Below are 21,781 nucleotides of genomic sequence, written 5' to 3' on the forward strand. Positions count from 1 at the left end.
CACCCTTGATAATCCTTTGTGCAGGTTTTTCTCTAGAGGTACCATTACCATGGTTCAAAGTCAGGTCAATATGAAGTAGCGAAGACATGTTTTCTGTCATGTCTTACTCTTCTGAGGTGACAGGATGTAGCTATTTTCGCACCTGCCAAAGCAGACCTGATTTTGAAATAAAATCCGCCTCTATCCCTAGTGAGCAGTTGGTAGTAGTTCATCGGTCCCTGCTAGCATCCTTCATTTAACCATGCGATCACAGGATCTTGAACATGACTGTGGTACCTTCGATACCAATTAAACCCATCCAATCCTTTGCCTTAGGCTACGGAAGGATCAAGTGGCTGCTGTATTTATGGCAGGGGATCCTTCAATCTGTGTCCTCATGCTGTGTCTGAGGCCAGTAGTTTGTAGACAATCTGTGGGGGGGTTTAGCCCATCAGTTCGGGCCCTGTAAACCGAATATTTAAGGGGTTTAGAGGGGGTTTAAACACCCAAGATTGGAGCCCTCAACTGCCTGTTTGAGAGATTACGCTCTTTAGTCTCCCATTTTCACCTCTCTGTCCTGGTGGAGCAGCAGGATGCGTGGAGGGTGGTTATTAGAGAGAGAGACATGCCTCAGCTTGACTTCTCAGGAGGGAGGAAGTGGTGATAAATGAGTTTGGTGAAGCTTGATTAAGTAAGACAATGCCACATGCTGAGCAGCTGAAATCTAAGGAACTTGTGCATATGATTTTTGGTCAAATTATTTTGGTTATAAGGAGCACCTTTCATTCATAAACTCTTAAAGAGAAGTGCCTATGGAATTTGCAGAAAAAAGGAATGGGTTACAGTACTTGCATGCATGCATACATGAAATTTGGAGTGGTCAAATGTCTGCAGAGCGCTGGTCTGAGCAAGAACCTTCTGCTCCATTTCTGCAAGATGCGAGGAGTGGAAGTAAGCCGCGCTGCATCTTTAATGAAAATCTGCCATCTTCAATGCCACTATGGCTCCAGCCAGTGCGTCCTCATCCTCAGTTGCATGGCAGTCCCAAGGAAGACAGGAAATAGAAATGCCACTAAACCTCACCGACACTGTCAAGAATCTGAACAGCATTTGCACATCCTCCTTAGGAGCAGATAACATTTTCAGTAGCACCGGGTTCATATGCAAAGCCCCGGCAGGAACAAATCGAACGTAATAAAACCCTCTCAAGCAGAGTCCTTGCTCTATTTATGATGAGTGTATTCCCTCAGCGGCATTTAATTGATTGCTTTAATGGTTTTCATAGACTCTTCATTAGCCTGTTACAGCAGGGGATCAATATGACATTATTACATGCGTGATTAGACCAAGCACCAGGCATCCGCTCCAGGGCACATTGGTTTGTAAACCAATGTCACTATGGCCCAACACATAGTCACACTATTACAATAACTTTAACTGATTAGACACATTTGCAGAGTGCATGCTATTGACTTGTTACTTAAGACAAATGATCTACCGTCAAAATTGGTTGCTTTTATGATGTGTGCACCCCTGTCAGAATGAGCTACAAATGTATTGTTGGTTGGAACCGCCAAACGGAAGCAAAAATGTGCCAGTGACAAATATCTGTTACCTATTGGGGACACTGGATGGCCATTAGATGGTGAGAGGATTGTACCTCAAGGCCAATCGCATTCCAAATATTCACTCCAAATGTCTTAAATTGTGTTGTATCATCACACAATATGTTTTATTAGCTCCAAAAAAATGTCATTCCTCATCACCATAGGAATTACATTAAATCCTACTATAAATAATGTATTTTGTACAGTTTGGGTTCCTTTATCTTTGTCCTGGTTTGTGTGTAAGCGTTGGTAAAGTGATAAGTTACTGGCATGGCATCTTCTTTCACCCTCCATCCTGTTCCAGAGGGAGCGTCCTCCACTGTTCACACGAGAAAGTACCGTTGTGCACATAGGTGGAAAAGGTTGTTTAACCTATTCACCCCTGGGATGTCCTCACTGTCTGTGTTCATTGAACTTGGATGTGATCTAAATACTTCCTTTGAGATTGTACACGTCGGCCGGGCACTGAGGTCAGCCCAGGCCCTTGTATATGTGCATGTGCATGGGTGAGTGTGGTGAGTTGGTTTGGATAGAGTCACTGGCTTTGTGCGTGATCAGTCGGCCACATCCCTCACAATAGGCAGAAAAAAAGGGCGGTGACTACCTTTTGACAGAGCATTTTACCGCAATGAGATCATAGCAATTGTCTGTTAATGACCCGTGGCATGCTGTCACGAGAGGGTTGTTTGAACTGAGTGGACTCAACATTGTTTGGTTTTGTTCTATTTACCTTATTTACCCCCCCTTTATCCCTCATCTAAGCTGACCATTACATGTTTGTGAGATGTGCATTTGGTGCCTCCAAACTCCAATGCCAGTACCCCACCCCAACCCACACACCATGCTATGGGTGGGGGAAGGGCAGATAGGTTAAGAGAAATGGAGGGAAGGGTTGATGAAAACAACGGATCCCTGCTCCCTAATCCTTTTGTGCCCACAGTGTTAATCCACCCCACCACCATGCACCAGGCGCTCCTTTCACATAAACAACTGACGGGCGCTGCTGAAACTATTACTTGTACCCCAGACAGTCAAGCAGAAGTACACGACAGCCGCAGTAGCCCCCTGAAGAAACCCGCTACTCAGCCTCAACTCTGTCCCTGCTTTCATCCTGTTCATGTGGCCACTGGGAACAATTCTCTATTCTGGATAGCTTGCTTTGTTTGTCTATGCAAACACTTATTATTTTGTTGTTAATCTTGCATCAGCAGGTCAATGTGTGTGTGTTGGAAATCTATTGTTTGCCTCCTTTTTTTGTGTGTTTTGCTTTCATCCATTTCCTCCTCGTTTTTGCTCTGCTTTGTTTTGGCTACTGTACATGTAATGCACTTGAGAGCAACACGGTGTATTCGCTGCAAGTGTTTTTGTGTCGTGGTCTTGTTTACGAGCTGTAAGAGCAAGGGGAGGGAAGAGCGGGGGTGTCGGAGAGGGGGAGCACAGTGGTTGCCAGGGGAAGAGGAGGTTGTGTCTAATGAGGTCACGCCCTGGCAACCCAGTGGCTCCTCCCACTTAGCCCCCACCACCTCTACCATGTGAACCCACTCACTCAACCCCCCCCCCTCCCCACTTCCCGAGAGAGAGAGAGAGAGAGAGAGAGAGAGAGAGAGAGAGAGCTCTCCGTGGTGCTGAAAGCCAAAAAAACACTCCAGTTACAGTGCAGCTGCAAAGAGGAGGAAGGCGGGACAATTTAGACAAAAACAGAAAAACGACCCACTGGAGGAATGAACTAGGGCATGAGTGCTTATGAAGATGGGTTAAAGCCACACATGAAAAGAAGTAGGAGTGTATGCAAAGGAAGGAGAGCGAAAGAGTGCGAGAGAGAGAGAGAGAGAGAGAGAGAGAGAGAGAGAGAATGACGCTCTAGCAAAAGGTGGCTCCAGTAGGCAGTGGGCGTGTTCTTGTTGTTGTGATCTATAGTTGGGAAGCCCGATGTCATCTGCTTAAGCACAGACCGACTGTACAGACCTGTGTGGGGAGGAGCGAGCCGGCAGGGAATGCCATACGCACACCACTCTGCGTTACATCCGTACCAACCTCCAGGGCACTGTGGAGCGGGATTCCTTTCACCTGTTCACAAAACATTTTGTGCGTTTGGACATATCAAAGCACGAGGAGAGACCTTCTGGGAAAGAAGCATCCGGAAGACTGTGTGCGCCTGGCCTGCAACTGCAAGCGGAGTTTGATGTGAGAGTGTTTGAGAGTGCTAGTGTGGATTTGTGTCATGCTTGCGGGTGCGGTCTGTTGCTACGCTGCGTCTTCCTTCTGTCTCTAGCATGTGCAGATGTGTGGATCGGTGAAGCTGGCACCTGGCAAGGAGTTTGTCACCATCTGGACTGGAGGGGTCGCATCTCCCTTTTCCGCCGAGGGGGAGCTTCGGGCCGGGCTCCCAATGGCCCAGCTCCCCTCTAGTTCTAGCCTTATCCTGGGTCACAGTGACTCCTTCTAGCAAGTCAATCAGTGGGGCCATACAATGGATGGATGTGTATGTGGATCTAAATGGAATAGTGGGCGGTTGCTCCAGAACAGGTCAGAGTTCACTAGCGTGCACTGGACTCATCAGGAGAACACCGAAGACACGTTGGTCCATAAACCAGCAGGGATGCAGTCCCATTGTGAGTATGAATCATGACACTTGCATGCACACAACACCGCAAAAGTGATGCATGCAAAAGGACATCAACATAAAATCTGATCCTGTTCCACTCTACAGCATTAGGGGTGAGCGTATATTTGTGAAACTGTTTGACAGTGTGCACAAGCAACCCCCGCATGTTGTCACGAGACTATTGGCTTTGCAATCTTTTTGACATTGTGTCTGTAGAATATCTATGCTGCACTTCTCCAATGACGTGGTTGCCTGGAAACAGAAACGCAATGCCACATTCACTTACCCGTAAAGCAAAGTGCACCCTGATGTTGCAACTGCTGCAGCCCGTGTCAGCTGGGGGTTAGGGGAGAGGGATGTGACAAGATGCCTGAAGTGCACTAAGTGGAGGGGAAAGTAAGAATGGAGAGGAAAAAAATAACGCTTGGTTTAAAAATTTGGATTGCTCAATCGACAGGCTTCCGAGAAATTTGCAAATGAATGGCATTTTACATCAATGAGTTATTGGAGGACAATCAAATGTGAAAGGCTTGGTTGGCGAAAACAGTGTGATAAACAAGCTGATTCTAGTGCAGAGCGCGGCTGCAGGCTTACAGGGATTAGGCGGGCAGGCTTAATTCAGCTCAAACGCTGTTTGAACTGTGCTTTCCTATTGCGGCACCCTTAACACATCCAAAAGGCGCACCTTGTTTCTCCTCAGAAACCGAGGTTCATTTACATCGTGCAGCTTCCGATCGCCGGCTGTGCCTGAACATCAGAGATAAGAGAAAAAAAAGATCCTCAACACCAGGAATCTATGCCCTAGTTTGAACTCTGCTCCGAGATGGTGATTCCGTCTGCTCTGCCTGCTCTTATGAGTCCTCCACTCGCGCCTGAACGAATCTATGCTGAAGAGGGTCGAGAACGCGCTGTAGGGAGTGAAAGATAAACCCATTGACCCAGGCACCATGCTGGACTCTTTGATAGACAGACACTAGTTGGAGAGACATCTGAGGATGGCCAGACAATGGGCAGTCTCTCATTTGGCCCTGCAATCTCCATCTGGCAAGCCCTCCCCCCTCCCCTCCTCTCCTTTGCCCTTGCCTCCGTACACACAAACATACATACAGTTATCACAAGCCCCCTCCCCCTCCCCGCGCACACTCACACTCTGCTTCTCTCACACGTAAACAAGCGTGAGTCTTAGGCTGATCTGAAAAGCATTGACCTACATAAAAGCATGCAGTCTTCTTCCCTCGCACCGCTGGCCCTTCCAAATTCCCGTTTGACTGTTGCACATTGCACATGCTTTGTTGCAAGCAGTTGCACAGGTTTTTTTTCAGATAAATGCGTAATGTACACGCACGTACACTGAATCACATGGGTTGGCTGCCCCACGTTCTTGTGGCTGCAAACACTTTCACATTTTGAAGGAACGGAGCACCACTGCACTCATTGAAGAGGCTTTTCCTCACAGAAACATCTACACTCGCCCTTATGACAATGATGCTGTCAGTTAGAGTCTTTTTACAGAATCAAAAGGCAGCCAGGACTAATTTTAGATTTTAAATATAGGGCCGATGCGAAAGCCTGCATCACAGTCTAATAAGAGATGTTTGTTTAATCTGTGTCGTTGGTCCCAGGAGTGCTAGATTTTTGACATCTGAGCCCGGCACACAACTGCAACTGCAGAGGATGAAAAGCCATTTTTCAGTATCATTTAGACGCTCACTTGGCAAAAGCCAGTAATCTCAGCCAGAAAACGTGCAAGCACAACTGTGAAAACGAACAGCCGCTACTGATCCGCAGCCAATAGGAACACTGGATCTGAAGGAGCTGCTGTAGCTGGATAGTGAGTCCTTTGGCTGTTTGCATATTTACATGTGCATGTGAGCATTTGTGTGTGAAAGTGTGTGTATGTGTGCACAATAAACAGTTGAGAAAGCTGTTGGAACCCTGCTGGGAAAACATTTAACTCGGACATGTGATGCAAGTCTATGAATCTTTCATAGGCTATGAACTCCACAGAAACAGTCAGGGGACATTAAAAACAACAGCAACATCACACAAACTTAATTGTGTGACGTTAGTACAGTGCTGATCCAATCCTGCTTTATGAGTTTTCATCTCACTAAGGCTGACCTTGAGAACTGAAGGTTAAAAGAATAATTGCTCATATAACAGATCTTATGTGTATTCAGGCCATGCTCATGTTTGATGCACTGCTAGTATTTTATTGTGTATGTATGTCTACTTAATCTATGAAAGGCAAACCATGATCTCTAACATTTTCTATACATGTCTTTATCAGAATGCTGTGGAAACATTTGAAGAATGATGAGCTCCAAAGAGGAGGAAACGCTCCGTTTTTTCCAGTATGTTGAGGAGAATGGGCTGAGAGCCTACAACGGCCTCGTAGCTCAAAACTTGGACCACGCCAGGAATGAGCGAAATAGGACATTCCTGCAGGAGAAAAACGACAAGAAGAGAAAACAGGAGGAAGCCATACGGAGGTAGGTAGAGAAGCAAACTAATATAGTGCCATTGACAGAAGTCAGGTCTGATATCCGTCAGCTGTGTAGGATCTATCCTGTAAAATAAATAGATGCAGTGCAACTGTGGGATTTCACTCTGTGAAGAACGTCACCAGGTTCACTTCAGGAAGTGCTCGCAAGGAATTGGGACAAGTGGCCAGAGGGTCCCAGTGGCAATGGCATGTTGCTATATTTTGGGGGTTGCCAGTGAGGACTTTTACACCCCATGATCTTAAGAGGATAATTACGTTTTCACTTTTAGACTTGTCCTTGAATTGAGGTCATTGCTGCTCCATTTTTTAGACCGTTTGGAAGTGCTGGGATGGGCCGGGGCAGAAAGTGTGTTAAGGTGGGGACGCGACGCGAAGTTGAGCTACTTCAGCGTGGGGGATGCTGTTTGCAATGTTAAGTATACACAACTCTCCTGTTTTAGGAAGAACTGTTTTCGGACCGCTAAGTACGTTTTACGTAACACCCCACATAGTTTTAAGAAATGATGGCCCCTGTTTCACATGTTGTGATGAGCAAGGAGTTACAGCTGTGCCGCTGTGCCGAGCAACACCTCTGTGTGTGTGTGTGTCATGCCGAAACTTGAGCGAAGCACTTTTGACGTTTTGCACAATGTATGGAATGAATCCACAGTTTCGGGCAGTGTGAACACGGCCACCCGCCATCTTGCATGACGTCCACAGCTTCTCGCCACTTTTGAATGACGTTAGGGGGGGTTAGGGGGTTGGATTTCACATGCAAACGTTGTTCTCAAGTGACCTTTATGCTCTACCCGTTTGGGCTTGGGCGGAGTGGCTAAGGAAGCTGTATAGTTTAACACAGGCGGACTGAGAGCAAAATCAGGAATTTGACGGCTCCTGTTTCTGTGCCGTGAGGCATTTACAAAAGCCTGTCATCATCACTCTATCAACGAGGAACCTTCCATTCTTACTGTCCACACACTGGGCTGTTTCATAGGACTTATAGGGCTGTAAGTGATTTTATTTCAGGCGAATCTCAAAATCAAAGTTTTATTGATTTATTTCTTCACCAGTAACTTATAAACTGATTTTTACACATCAGAACAGTCACGTGGGTTCCCCCTTTACTTCCCCAACAAAAAACTATCCAGATAGACAAATTGTTACACTTTTTGTCATGGGTATGCCATTTTCGGAGCAGAGGCCAAAACAGCCTCAGAATGCAACAGGTTATCTAATTGATTCAGATACACTTTGGGCCCTGTCACATGTTCTGTTAATGGGTTTCTCTGATCAAGTGCAGCTACTCTGCATGCACTGTCGGTGACCATAGACAGTCCATTGTAGGGTACATGTGCTGGGAATCACTCAAAGTTAAACGGTATACCTCAAGAATGAGATAAACAGCTAAATTGGAGCAAAAAAGCACTCCAAAATGTTTGTCCTTCTTTTCTTGCCGGCTAGCATGATGTCCCTGCTTCCGTTGTCTTTGGCGGTCTGATGCAGAACTCTAATTGGTAAGCCGGACAGGACGATGCCTGAGGAAAGTGGCATCTACTGTCCTGCTTCCACTGTCTCTCAGCTGTTGCCAAAGCTAAAATATTAATACACAGTCACTGGAGGAAAAGTCTAAAAAATAACTGGATTTTTCATGAGGCCTATAAGTAGGTCAATGAGCCGACCCATTTTTACAGTAACTGACTGCGAGTGAGCGTGTGTGAGGATTCATGTGTGCATGTGCATGTGAATGCACGGACAAAATATTATATTAGTTTGTGGTTTGTGAGAGAGGTAAAACAAATGGCCTCTGTGATTGTTTAAGGGGTGCTGGTGGGGGCTTGTTAGAGCAAATATGGTTAAGAGTGTGTGTTTTGTGTGTGGGGGTGGGGGGGGGGGTAGGGGGTTAGAAAAAAAACCTGTTAGAGAGAGATTAAGTGTGAGCTCAGTTACAGGAGATGTGTTCTGCCTGGTGACAGCAGGAACAGCCGTGGGCCAATCAAATCAGCACGTTAGGTTTGAGTGAGGCGGGCCTTCCTGCCTGCTGCTATCTCACTCTGGATTTTCTTTATTGTATTTCAACAACACAAGTTAGCCACACAGTCGTACACACACACACACACACACACACAAAGACAGACGTTCACAAATTTGTTTAAACGTGCAAGCAGTTTCACAAACACATTCACGCACAGACACAAACCACACATCAAAATTTACTTAAATTTACATCTCCTTGCAAATTCCAAACGACTGCTTTGCTTCACAAAGAGCCTTGTTTTTTTATTTCTCCCCAAGATGTTCTTTAGCTTTATAGGTTTGTTTCTATGACGTGTATCGTCCCTTCTGCATGCTGTCACAGTGTGAGAGCCAGAGCCGCCCAAAGAGAACTCAACTCCAACTGGTCCAAGTGCACCTGTGGTCTGACCTCCAGCCAATCACTGGGTGCATATCCTATAAATAATCCAGTCACACCCACCCACCCACCAACACACACATTCCATTAATAGGGCATGTGCATGCACACTGTCACAGCTAATGCATATACCAAACACATGAGAGTGAACAAACTCGACGCCTTTTGCAGAATGACCTGGACGAATTTGTACCAAAACAAAAACTTTTTCTCTTTTTTTTCAATTTTTTGTGTCTCGCATGTTGTAGATGTTCCACATTTGTGTCCAAATCAACTTCTAATAGTCCTAAGAGGTTTCAAGTTCTCCCACAGATTTGGTGGAAAAATGTATTTGTCAGTAATGCTCTTTTAAATGGATATTCATTACTTCACAAAATCACAAATCACAAGCAGTTTAACAAAGCATTGTGAATGTCTTGGCAATTATGTACTTTTTTTTCCCTCAGCGATACTGAATTAGCCTCCTTCTTTTTACAAAACGCAGCAAACAGTTTCTTGTTCAATATTCTATATCAAGCCAACCTTTTTGATGTAGACATGTCAATCTGAAACATATACATTTTCAAAATTCAAACCACATTATATAGGCCAATCCTATTTTGAATTGGATATTTGTTCCCTTCCTTTCCTATGTCTTTCAACTGTCCTCCAAACTGTGGCTTGCACCATCAATAAACAGGTATCGGCTATGCTGCAGTTAGTACTCAATTTTGGAAGATCAATGCTTCCTCTGAATGAGCTCAAAGATATGGTAAAAGTATTAAAACCCCTTCCCATTAACACTTGCAATCTGGCACTCTTTACGATGCAACATGCACCTTTCTCTTGCATCTTTAAATAAATTGTGATGGTGTAAGATGTGCACATGATGCATAGGTTGCCTTTGTTATTAACATCCGCTGGTAGTTTGTTTTTGTGTCTGGTTTCTATGGGTACCCTGTTGCTAGGCAAAGTTAATCCCCTGACCAATGAACCCAGCCCACCAAGCACCTTCTGTTCAGCAGCTGGCCGAGAGGGAGTCAGAGTCAGCAAAGTCACACACTGAGGGGGCACAAAGACACACACACATACACTCCCACATGCGTGCACACGCTCACACTCCAGGGATTTGTGAAGCCACGCATGCAAATTCATGCCATTTGTTTAAACATTTAAATCTCTGACATTGAGCTCAGTTTTGCCTCTGATATAAGAATAATGAATTAAATACATCAATTCCAGATATCGAATGTGTATAGATTGTGTAAACACACGCATACACACACAGCCCTCATCCCCTCATTACCACACAACACTCAGACATCATTTACGCTCCATTCAGGCCAATCATCTATTTATATGGATTGATTGCGTACGGAAGGCCGGGCGGGTCTGGAGGGGAGGGGATGGTGCTCCCATGGTGTCATGATGTGTATGGTTGGGTGAGCAGTGTTGGTCACATCCAGAGTTAAACACAAATCAATGCTTTGCCTTAAAAGAGACCGTTGTGAGAGGCACTAACATGCAGGATACTGTTAAGTTAGCACAGACTGAAATGCACACACACGCAAATATGAAGACACGAGTGACGACTGTGTGTTTCAGAGTATGTTTTTTCTTTGCTGTCTTCTGACAAGGACAGCTTCCGGGGGATAATGTGTCAAGACTCTTGTCTCTTTTATTTTAGCCTCAAACATGTTATGTTTAGTCAAATTTAGTATATTTCATTTTCTGTCTTATCTTCTTTTAAATTCATCATTCGTACTTACAATATATTTCTGTTCCCTCCACCCTCTTTCTGTCCTCTCTGACCTCTCCGTCTCTCTCTCTCTCTCTCTCTCTCTCGCTTCCTTGCTTTCCGCTTCAGGACAGGTGAGGACATTGCGACCGAAGGCAAGCACTTACGTATGGGCTCCATTACAATGCCGGACCCCCAGGAACGCATGCCCATGCCCCACCCTCATGCCCTCGCCTGTGGGCAGGGCTTCTCCGTACGCTCCCAGTCCCTCCACTCTGTCGGCGGTGGGAACAGTGGGGGCGGAGGAGAGGAGGAAGTAGGAAGCCCAACCTCTAGGAAGCAGCCCCCACCCAAGCCCAGGAGGGACCCGGCCACCAAGCTGAGCATGTCGTCTGAGGCGGTGGACCACAGTCCCACGTCCACCTGCCGCGGGGAGAGATGTGACGGTGAGTGTTGGTGGCACTTTACAGCAAACTGCTGTGCTATATATAGCTGCTCTCTGCAGTGCCCTCCTCAACACCGCTCGTCCTACAATGACATGACATCTAGCTGTTCACTACGTACTTCACTCTGGGTACCATTGTGGTCAAATTGATGTTAACGAATAGCTATGAGTACAATGAATAACACATTTGAGGTGCACTACATAACAATGAACATTCTGATTACCTGCAGTTCAATGAGTGACATATAAGTAAGTGGCAAGATTTGTGCTGCAACACGCTGACTTATCTGCACACGGTTTGTCATATAAAACCTTCCTTGGTATATTTGAAAGACTGGACTAATTTAAACATATTCTATAGAATAATGAAATACACAAGTGACAGCAATTTTGGTTGTCATTAATCAAGAAAGGATGGAAGATTGTGAGGGATTGTACTAATACATACAATATATATTTCCTTTTATCCCATCTGGGAATCAGATAGGTAATCATTAGGTGTTACATGTGCTTTGTGCTTCACACAGGAATGTGCCCAGGATTAGTATACTGCCAGTAATGTTTTGATTAACATGAATATAGTAGTCAAAGCTATAGTAACGTCATTGGTGCTTATTTGGTTGGTGCTTATTATAGAGGGTCATTGGTCACGCGGTCAGTTGTCAAAGCTGCTCTCTCAGCAAAAAAGAGGCATACGTGCCTTGACAGTTCTTTGACCTTATTTGAAACGGACTTACTTACTTATGTATAACTACAAGGCAAATTACCAAACATTGGCCTCCAGTTAAAACTGCCACGACCAATGTTTAGAGATGCCTTGATCAAAATCCAGAAGTATCACCCTGCAGCAATTTCTGAAATCAGTTGGCGATGAAACAGAGGCCATAATTAAAGTGCATCAGCTTTAATGAATTGGTCAGTAATTAATTTAGCAAAAGTAATGTGTCCCCCAACAAGCCAGATACAATCACTGCTGTCGCAAATGCACACAGCTTAACAGTCAAATAGAAGACACGACACGTGCAGAGAACATAACAAGCAGCGTAAAATCAAACTGTACGAAAGCAGTTGTTTGAGGCACCTCGCTGTGATTTCGAGGTTGCAGGAACCTTTTGACTCCATTTCCTTTTGGAACCTTCGTTGCCAATCTGATGCTTAGGGAGTCTGCCCAGCCGGGCTCAGATTGGTGGGTATCTCTCTATGTGCACACAGATCTTCCTGGGCACCACGGCAACCATCCCACAGAAACAAGGCCCCCTGCAGCCCAGCCAATCACACAATCGCTGAGCAGCTCGAGCCAATGCGGCTCCAGAGATGCTGAAGTCTGAGGCTGCGGAGCCAATCAGAGTTCGACTGTGGCGGTGTCCCTGGCTGAGAGGAGGGTAGCGTGCTCGGTGGCTGGCGCTGTAGCAGCAAGGGGAGGAGCTTGTCAGAGTAGAATTCATTCAGGAGGAGCGATTGACCTAGATTCGTTTTTCCCCGGGAGGACGGGGAGGGGGGAGGGAAATTGCGGGTAAACACATCCGCTGCAGGGGGAGGGGGGAGAAGAGGAAGCAACAGAGAGATGGAGATGAGAAGGGACAGGGAGTTCGAGATGTTTGGAGCGACGGATTCATCATCAGTGCTGAGACAAATCTCGAGATCCTCCGTGCCAAATCTGTTAAAGCGTAATAATGCATTTGGTAAATCAAAAGTGGCATAATTTCACTGCTATGTGAACGTTGCTGTGTGCACACACGTCTTCGTATGAGAGGATGTCACATAAATCAGACACATCTGTTTTTAACCAAAGCGTCTAGTGATACCGTGATATCAATGGTAAACGGGGGGCCAACAGAACCAGAATGCCTGTTTGTTACCCTCAATTCCCTAATAAGTTTTGCACCTGGATTCTCTTAAATTTTTGCAAATGTTTTCTCTTTAGTCCTCCAGCACGTCCTACAAAGCCAAATATATTGAGGTGTTACAAAAAACACTGGACTAGACGAATGGACTCCTTTTTTTAAAATGTGTACATGCCATGTCCAGACTTCCCGCTCTGAATGTGTTCATGTACGGATAGTGGTGAGTCACTTACAGAAAGTATGGACCATCTGTCATCTGAATTATTAAAGGTGTAGAATCTGCAGTTTTAGGATTTCCAAGATGGTCCACGCTTATCTCTCCTTTCCTATCAGAGACAGGGACACTCCTATCCAAACATCACGGTGTCTGAGCTAGAAATACACTGTTAGCAACTGCTGTGAGTGAACTAGCGAACACTGTGCCATCAGCCCCACTGCACCACATCCACGGGGTTCGCTCTGCTACGTCACCACTACCAGAAATAAGATCTACAGTGTATGTGACCCAAATAGTATACTCAAATACTGCTACACTGCCGTATATGTGACCTAGAAACATGCATATGCCTCATCTATTGCCACATATCTGACTCAAGATATTGCTCTCGGCGATACACGTTGACCTACATCCGACCCGAAAAATTGCAGTAGGCTTTATGTTAATAATAAGGATTCACTCGGGTATGATAGCGGTGCAGAAAGTAGCAACAGAAGAGTAACTTGACAACATTTGTGTTGCTCTCCTCTCTCCTGTCTACACTGTCTAGCTGTTAGTACAAATCGTCGATGAATCTAATACCATCAATCCATTTAGTGGAGACTTTCTGTTGTCAAGTGTTGCTTGTGAATGTGACACTTTCCAATGGATTTGTGTTTTGACCTTCTCACCCTCTGGCCCTCAGCTCAAGGATGCAGTGAGGACTGCAGGAGGGTGCCGCCACCCAAACCTAAGAGGAACCCAAACACGCAGCTGAGCGTCTCCTTCGATGAGTCCTACATCAAGAGCCACGGAGGCGGGGTTTGCTCCTCCAGACCCCTCCACCACGTCAACTCCCCCTGCGAACGCAACCACTCGCCTCCACAGAGTGATGAGAGCCCCACGGACGACTGTGAAGATGAACCCGTCTACATTGAGATGGGCGGCATTGATGTCGGCCCGCGGGAACCCCCGAAGAGTGAGGACGAGGAGCCGGGGGAGTCTGTGTACGAGGAGATGAAGTACCCAGCTCTGGATGATATGGAGTACCGCACTGACCCTGTGGGGTGTCGCTCCGCGTGCCCGACCCCGGCACCCTATGACCCTGAACCTCTCAGCCGCTGCTCCACCCCGCGAAACATTCCACTCTGCGACATTCCTGCACCCTTTCCCAATTTACTCACCCACCGGCCTCCGTTGCTGGTGTTCCCACCGGCGCCGGCCCAGTGTTCGCCCAACTCAGACGAGTCTCCCCTGACCCCTCTTGATGTAACCAAACTGCCAATGATGGACAACCAATCTTACAGCAAATCCCCAACGTCCTCCAGCGAGCCACCCTCCTCCGCACACCTCCGCCGAGAGCTCACTGCCACCCCGACCCTCACCGTCTCTGGGCGCTCCTCTGCGCCACCTCTGGCCTGTACCCTCTACAAATCCTCCTCCTCCTCATCCTCCTATCAGCGCAGCCACTCCGCGTGCCCGTCGCCAGTCAGCATGGGCCGCTGCCTCACCCCTCTCAGCCTCATGCGTACACCTCCGTTTGACGCTCCGATGCCGTTCCCGGGCGGTCTGCCGCGGAGCGCCTCCGCCACCCCTCACGGCAAAGGCTCGCCACCTCAAGACGGTGTGGGTCGACTCCACGGGTCCATGCAGAATGTCTCAACGGGGCGTTCGCGGACACCTACCAGCCCGCTGGACGAACTCACCAACCTCTTCACGACAGGCAGGAACATGCTGAAGAAGAACACCAGTGGCAGGAAGTCTAAAGAGCCCGGAGAGAGTGAGTCATTTCACACATTTGTCCCCTAATTCTGGAACGCAGCAAATAAAAGGGCACAAACACGTGCTCATTTTTATATGTGTCTCTTTGATCCAGGAAGCGTGGTGACAGCTCATGACTGCATTTCCTATATGAATCTAACCCTGACCTGTATGTTTTTTTTAAGGGGGCCCAAGAGAGTTAATGAAATAAAACAACCTTATCAGGAGAGCAGGAGTAACACTGCAGTGTTCATGGACAATATAGAAGGTGTCAGTGGATAAATGATTTGGCTGCGGCAAACTCTGGAGAGAGCACAAATAAGTAGTCTTCAGTTGCCTAATCAGTGTAATTCACCCCTGTTTGGCATTCACATGCTGAACCCTGCTAAGTTCATTGGCTGTGCAGAGACTGGACCTCTTATACGGTACCATGCACAATGTCAATGGTGCTCTATTCCACCCTCCATTAATCTAGGCCCAGCTAGCCAAGCCTGATACTGATCGTATGATTTAAGGAGATTAGAGACTAAAGCGGACAGCAGGTCCCTCAAAACCTACTCATGGCGTTAGGCCATCCGACGGAATTAATTTTAAATAGGTAAACATCATGTTTAAATACAGATGGCACACTCAAAACACGATTTGCTTACTAGGACATATTCAATCGAAGTGCACAAATTGCAAAAAAATAAAACGCACGCTTAGTTTATCATATGGTCAATCACAAATAAACCGTCTCATGCGTAATGGGAGCAGGCATCAAACAACGCAAAATCAGCAAGAGGGTGTTTCCATAAGACATGAAGTGTAGTGCAATTATTTTATTGGCGTCTCATGCATTATTTGATTAAAAAATAATTAATGTGAAGCGTGTTATAAATTAGCCTGAGGTTTAACTTGAAATTGAACCTCATAGTTGGCATAACCTTTGAGAGCTAAGCTGTACAGTACATAACAATTTATCAAATACTCCAAATCCAGGACATTTTGAAAATAAATCATAAAAGAACTACAAAGAGTGCACACATCCGTTCTGACTCAATGCTCTTAGCAACTACAACATAGCAACAGTGGATGGAGGAGAAATCCCTGTTTCTTATTTGCAGATTCCCTCCTCATGGGTAATGCAGCCAATCACAGCTCAAGGCATGCCGGTCTGCAACTAAGCAACGAGCATGGGATAGCTACGGCTCTGGACTCAAATCTGCACCTAATCAGAGGATTTCAGATCCTCCAATCTGCACACACTCTAGTCACGATTGAGCCAATCAGGTAGCTGTAGCATTTGTGCAGATGGGGGTGTTGGAAGCTGAGACAATTTGTGATTTCTTGCTTTTTTTACTTCTTCCAGTATGTGGGCAAATGGCAATTGAGGCACACTTTTTTATTTAATTCTGTGCTTTCTATGCACTGTCTAATCTCTGTCTAAATACTGGTTTATATCTTAGGTGATGGAGATTGTAAACCGGTGTAACGAGTCCCAGTGGCGTCTTACCAATGAGCACTTTGACAGTATTTTGTTCTTCAGCACCATGTGGTTTGCATATGCAGCTTGCATATGCTTTCTATACACGTTGGGTGGGCCATGCTTGCAAGTTTTTTACATTTGTTTTATCCCAACACCTGTGTTCAACCACCACATGTGGCTACAGGGATGACAGGTTGTGTATGTTGCTCTGTGACTCTGTAATGAACATACAAACCTACTACAATGAATGGAAGCAGAGGTTTTTTTCATCACTTCCTTTCTGACGCAAAAGATGCAGCAAGAGCTAGTGTGACCCACTTACCAACTGGTTAATTGCCACGCTCCCTCTAATACACGCTCTGAAAAGCCATGTGTGACACACACAACATGTCAAGGGATGGCCGTGATAAGGGAGGCTTGTGCATGGTACTGTATGTCAAAGCCCACATAGACCCAGCCCATACGCAAATCAATCGTGCACATATATCTTTAATTGCGCAGTGATGAACTATGAGCCTTGATTCAGTGACACACACACGGGTCTATATGAGCAGTTTCAGTACACAGAGTGGAATTGCATGTGTATATTAAAGAAGAGTCAGAGCAAACAATCCGGTTGTGCCATTTCTAAAACGTAAGAAACATCTTTTAGCAGTGGTTTTATTTCACGTTTAATATATTTCCCATTGGTAACCCTGGCTTTATTATGGTAATTTTGTGTCTCCATTTTTAATGGGATCAATTGAACCATGGAAAAAAACTTACAACAGAAAATAATGATGTGTATTATAGTATAACAAGAGAAATGCAACTTTGATGCATGTCAGCCCACATATTCATTCATCCAATTCCAATTATTTACTGCTGCTGCCTTTAGTGCAGTAGTGAGTGACATCTAGAGGATATCTGATGGTATTGCAGGGACATCAAAAAGAGAAACTGAATTATCTGCATATTTTACCCCAAAATATGTAATTGAAATATTTATTTATACATAGTATTTCAAGTGAATATCATTTACAGCACAAAAAGCTTGGATGGTACAATTATTGAACTTTTTTATTATTTTACAGCCGAGTCCAAAAGCAAGTCCCACAGCGAATCCAAGCGAGACGGCAAGGAGCGCCACAGCCACGGTCACAGCAAGGAGTCCAAGCGAGACTCCAAGGATCGACACAGCAAAGAGTCTTCTCACCGGAGAGACAGAGACAAAGATAAAGAGAGAGAGAAACACAAGGACAAAGACAGAGACAAACACAAGGACAAAGACAGAGACAAACACAAAGACAGGGACAGAGATAGAGATAAAGAAAAAGGAAGCAGCAATGTAGAGCCTCTTCCAAACAGACGCAACAGTAAGGACCGTACTTACAGCGGTGCAGATGCGCCACCTGTTCGCAGGGATAGCAGGGACCACGGCTGCAGCAGTGCAGAGCCCCCCCCGTTGATGAGAAGAGACTCCAAGGACAGAGGGCTCAGCAATGGAGATCTGATGGTTAGGAGAGACAGCAAGGATCGGGGCGGGGGTCATGGAATGGGGCCTTCGTTGAAACCGGACAGCAAAGATAGAGAGAGACTGCTAGAGCAGCCGCCGGAGCTGCTACAAAGACAAGACAGCAAGGAAAGGGCCAGAAACGGTGTAGACAGTCGACATGAAAGCAAAGAGAAACTGCTGGATCAGCCACCCGAGCTCTTACCGCGACAGGACAGCAAAGAGAGAGCCAGGAACGGTGTGGACACAATGCATGAAAGCAGAGACAGGCCACCTGAGCTTCTCCCCCGACTAGAGCGCAAAGACAGAACTAGGACTGGAGCAGAATTTAGGCATGACAGCAAGGACCACCGTTCTGACTTATTACCCCAACAGGATGTCAAAGAGAAAGCGAGAAGCAACATGGAACACAGACATGAAGGTAGAATAGATCAGCCGCCTGAGATCCTTCCGCGACAAGAAACACCCAGAAGCAGCAACAGCAAGGACAAAATCGGCCACGGCACAGAATTCAAGCATGAGGGAAGAGATCGAAGCTGCCACAACAGCGGAGATCTCCCTCCTCTGCCCAGGCAGGACAGTAAGGATCTGAGGACAACTGGACTCGAAGTGAGACGCGACAGCAAGGACAGAAGTCTGAACGGCTCAGAGCAGCATCATCATTATGATGCCAAAACCACCAAGAGTCCCTCTGCAATGGACTACAGGGGTGACAGTAAAGAACGAGGACACAGATCAGATGGCACGCCCCGACGAGATAACAAAGCAAACTACAGCACGGACCAATCAATAGCACAAGAGAGGAATGGTAGCACAGCGACAGGACAGCATTCAACCACCACGACGCCCACTCACCACGGGAGATCATCGGGTAGCCCGCCAATGACTGGGGGACCAGGAAATGGTGAGCGTCTAAACATCAAATTCATTAGATAATGCTAAAATCGGTCATATATTCTTTTTTCTATTCTTTAAATAACTGAGTCAAAAGTATTCTGCGTGAGACGTGCGGTTTCTCTTCTCTTTGCAGATCTGAAAGTAGCACCTAAGTACGGCCGCTCACCTTCTATGCCTGCCAACCCCTCCCCCATGGGAACTCCTCAGAGGAAAGCAGCAGAGACGCATAAAAGTCAGGTATGCAGGTTTGACGGTTACTTTGAGTGTTTTTTTTAGCTGTATAGGCTCCCCTTAATGCATGGCCTACGCCCCTCAGATGCCCCAGATGCCATGGATCTGCGGCGACACCACCATGCTGGACCAGATTGAGAGGAAACGCACCCTCTGCGTAGAGATCCGCTCCAGACAACATCCACACCTGCAGAGATCTCTGGAGAGGCCTCAACCTCTGGACCGGACTGAGGACCGGCACCAGGAGCGGAGTCAGTGCAAGCAAGAAAGTGCGTCTGTCCTCCCCGGATGGGGGAAAAGCGGCGGGGCCAAAAAGATCCGTCCTCCCCCTTACCCTACACAGAAAACTGTATCCTGGGACACGGCCATCTGAGAGTAACCACACACTTGCCCCCCCGTGCCACTCTACCCCCTAGTTACCAAGTCCCTCTTCCCTCTGAGCTGTGCTGATTCTTCCCAGCGACACCAGGGGCATCAGAGCAGCCAATGAGAGTCCGGGGGATGATAGTCGTTGATGTTAAAGGACAATGGTGGTTACCATAGCAATATTTCTGCTCGTTCAGGTTGTCATGTTTTCTTATCATCTCGGTGATATTTGATATTTTTCTATTTCCTGTGACTGGATTCTTGTAATATAATTAGTAGTATAGATATTTGATGAATAGATATTTTCTAAATGAGAAGGGGATTAAAAAGCATCTTAAATTATGTATGGAAGATCAAGATGTAACCTAATGTTGGTTTTTATTTCTATTTGGTTTTGGTTATTTTACATTTGAAAGCATAATCTATCAATACTTGTACTGTAGTAGCATAATTTTCTTATGCCCAACTGCTTTTTTTTTGTGCGCAAAAGCACCAAACAATTCAATTTTGTCTATATATACTTTACATTTTCACTGTTGTAATGTATGTTGAGGGGTTTAACGTCTACTTGCTTTAGATCCTAGCGCCCTCCTTGGCTGGTCCAGTGCAGTATGTTCTAGAATGTACAACGCTTGGTCCTAGAACAGAAACAGGAAACATTGTGTGCTTCAGTTTGTATATTACAGTAAGAAGCGGTGCAATCACTACGTCTAAGCCTTTTGAAACGGTTGAATCGTTTCATATGAAACCTGTTTTCTGGCATGTTGTATAGACAGAGAAAGTGTGAAATGCTGTATATAATACACTATGAGGGTGGGTTGAGCAGGTAGTAAATTAGAACATACATTATTAACAGTATAATTTTCCAAACCAGCCAAAGCCTGTTGAAGCGAGATAAGCGTGTGGTTGCACTTCGGATTGTTGGTTTGTCTGAAACGGGGTAGGTGGCAGTAGCTGGCGGAGTTCTAGCGCCATTACTTTGCCAGGCACACTGCGGGCACCACGACACAGTGTAAATACTCGATGCCAACAACCAGCCCGTACAATCAACACCTGAGCTTTTAGAGCATTTCTTGATTTTTACTGCAGATTATGATAGCCATATGCACTTGCTTAAGAAATAAACTTTCAAGATTATGCTTATATATATATTTTTGAAGATGTTAAAAAGATAGCTGTGCCATGTCAGTTTTTAAGTTATTGGCAGGGAGGTAAAGCCTCAGGGGGCTGGCTGTGTGCGACATGCAGTCATCTGCAATTGGTTGTTTCTTACAATGTTCCCACTTAAATTGGATGGCAACCATTTTAGCGATCAAAACGTTTAAGGACCTATAACATGGCAACAGCTCTACCCTGTCAAGCAGACAGAGGTTGCACAACGGCCTGTACATCTTTGAGGCTTTGTAAAATAATCTGCACTACCCATCATATTTCGACACATTTAATCAGACTGATTACATTCTTGGCCTCCCCCCCTCCCTCTACCTCAACCTTCTTCATACATCATCCAAATGTGTTCTCTTCAGCACATTAAAATGCAATGTCGACATTGCCAAAAGAGTGTGGGTTTGACAAATGAGCAAGTCCTCCGAATGCAAGTGCAGTACCCCCTCACTGGTGAGAATCAATGCTACAGAGGTCCCTCTGTGTTGTACCTGTGTGTGTCTGTGGGAGGGAGAGAGCTGTGTGTGTGTGTGCGTGATTGTTTGTGTCTGTGTGCCAAGATACACTGTATGCAAGTTGAATCTTTAAAAATGATTGTTTAAAGACATTCACTTTGCCCTATCCATGAAGTTGGCAGGTGGAGGTTGGAAATGTAATAATGATGATGATGTACAATCTTTTGTGTGTGTATAAAATGTGCACTGTGAAAAGGTAGAGAGAGCACCGCACCGTCAGAGTCCTCTGTCTTATTGCACTGAGTGTCCTCTTGTTTTGCGTAATAAAAAGAAAAGGAAAAAACAATGTTTGAGGAAAAAAGTACTGTATTCTGATTGTCACTTGGGTTCTGTTGAGAGAAATAAATAAATATGAACTTGAAACCCGCTGTGGAAAACTTTGCTGTGTTGAAATGATCTTGGGATTTCTGCATACTGGCTGTTGTTTTTCCAAATTGAGGACACTTTTGAACTGTGTACGACTCGCAAACATTTTATTTGAAGAGAACAACTTGGATGAAGAAAGAAGGTCTTCAAAGTATTTATCCAAGTATGAAAATAAATTGTTACAAAATCTTCAAGTAGTCTAGCAAGATGATCAACTAAGAAATAGCAGGTTG

At 45.6% G+C, this 21,781-nt stretch overlaps 1 protein-coding gene across 1 annotated transcript; it reads left to right on the forward strand.

Annotated features, from left to right (window-relative positions):
• The first annotated feature begins 3,242 nt into the window (after positions 1 to 3,242).
• nyap2b (neuronal tyrosine-phosphorylated phosphoinositide-3-kinase adaptor 2b) lies at positions 3,243 to 21,548 on the forward strand. Its single transcript, XM_037457182.2, has 7 exons — positions 3,243 to 4,198; positions 6,482 to 6,683; positions 10,933 to 11,249; positions 13,995 to 15,068; positions 17,591 to 18,913; positions 19,040 to 19,143; positions 19,223 to 21,548. The coding sequence occupies exons 2-7, from the start codon at positions 6,505 to 6,507 to the stop codon at positions 19,508 to 19,510; spliced, it is 3,285 nt and encodes a 1,094-aa protein (XP_037313079.2). The 5' UTR covers positions 3,243 to 4,198; positions 6,482 to 6,504; the 3' UTR covers positions 19,511 to 21,548.
• The last annotated feature ends 233 nt before the right edge of the window (positions 21,549 to 21,781 follow it).

Source organism: Pungitius pungitius, chromosome 15, assembly GCF_949316345.1.
Source record: "Pungitius pungitius chromosome 15, fPunPun2.1, whole genome shotgun sequence".
Lineage (NCBI taxonomy): Eukaryota > Metazoa > Chordata > Actinopteri > Perciformes > Gasterosteidae > Pungitius > Pungitius pungitius.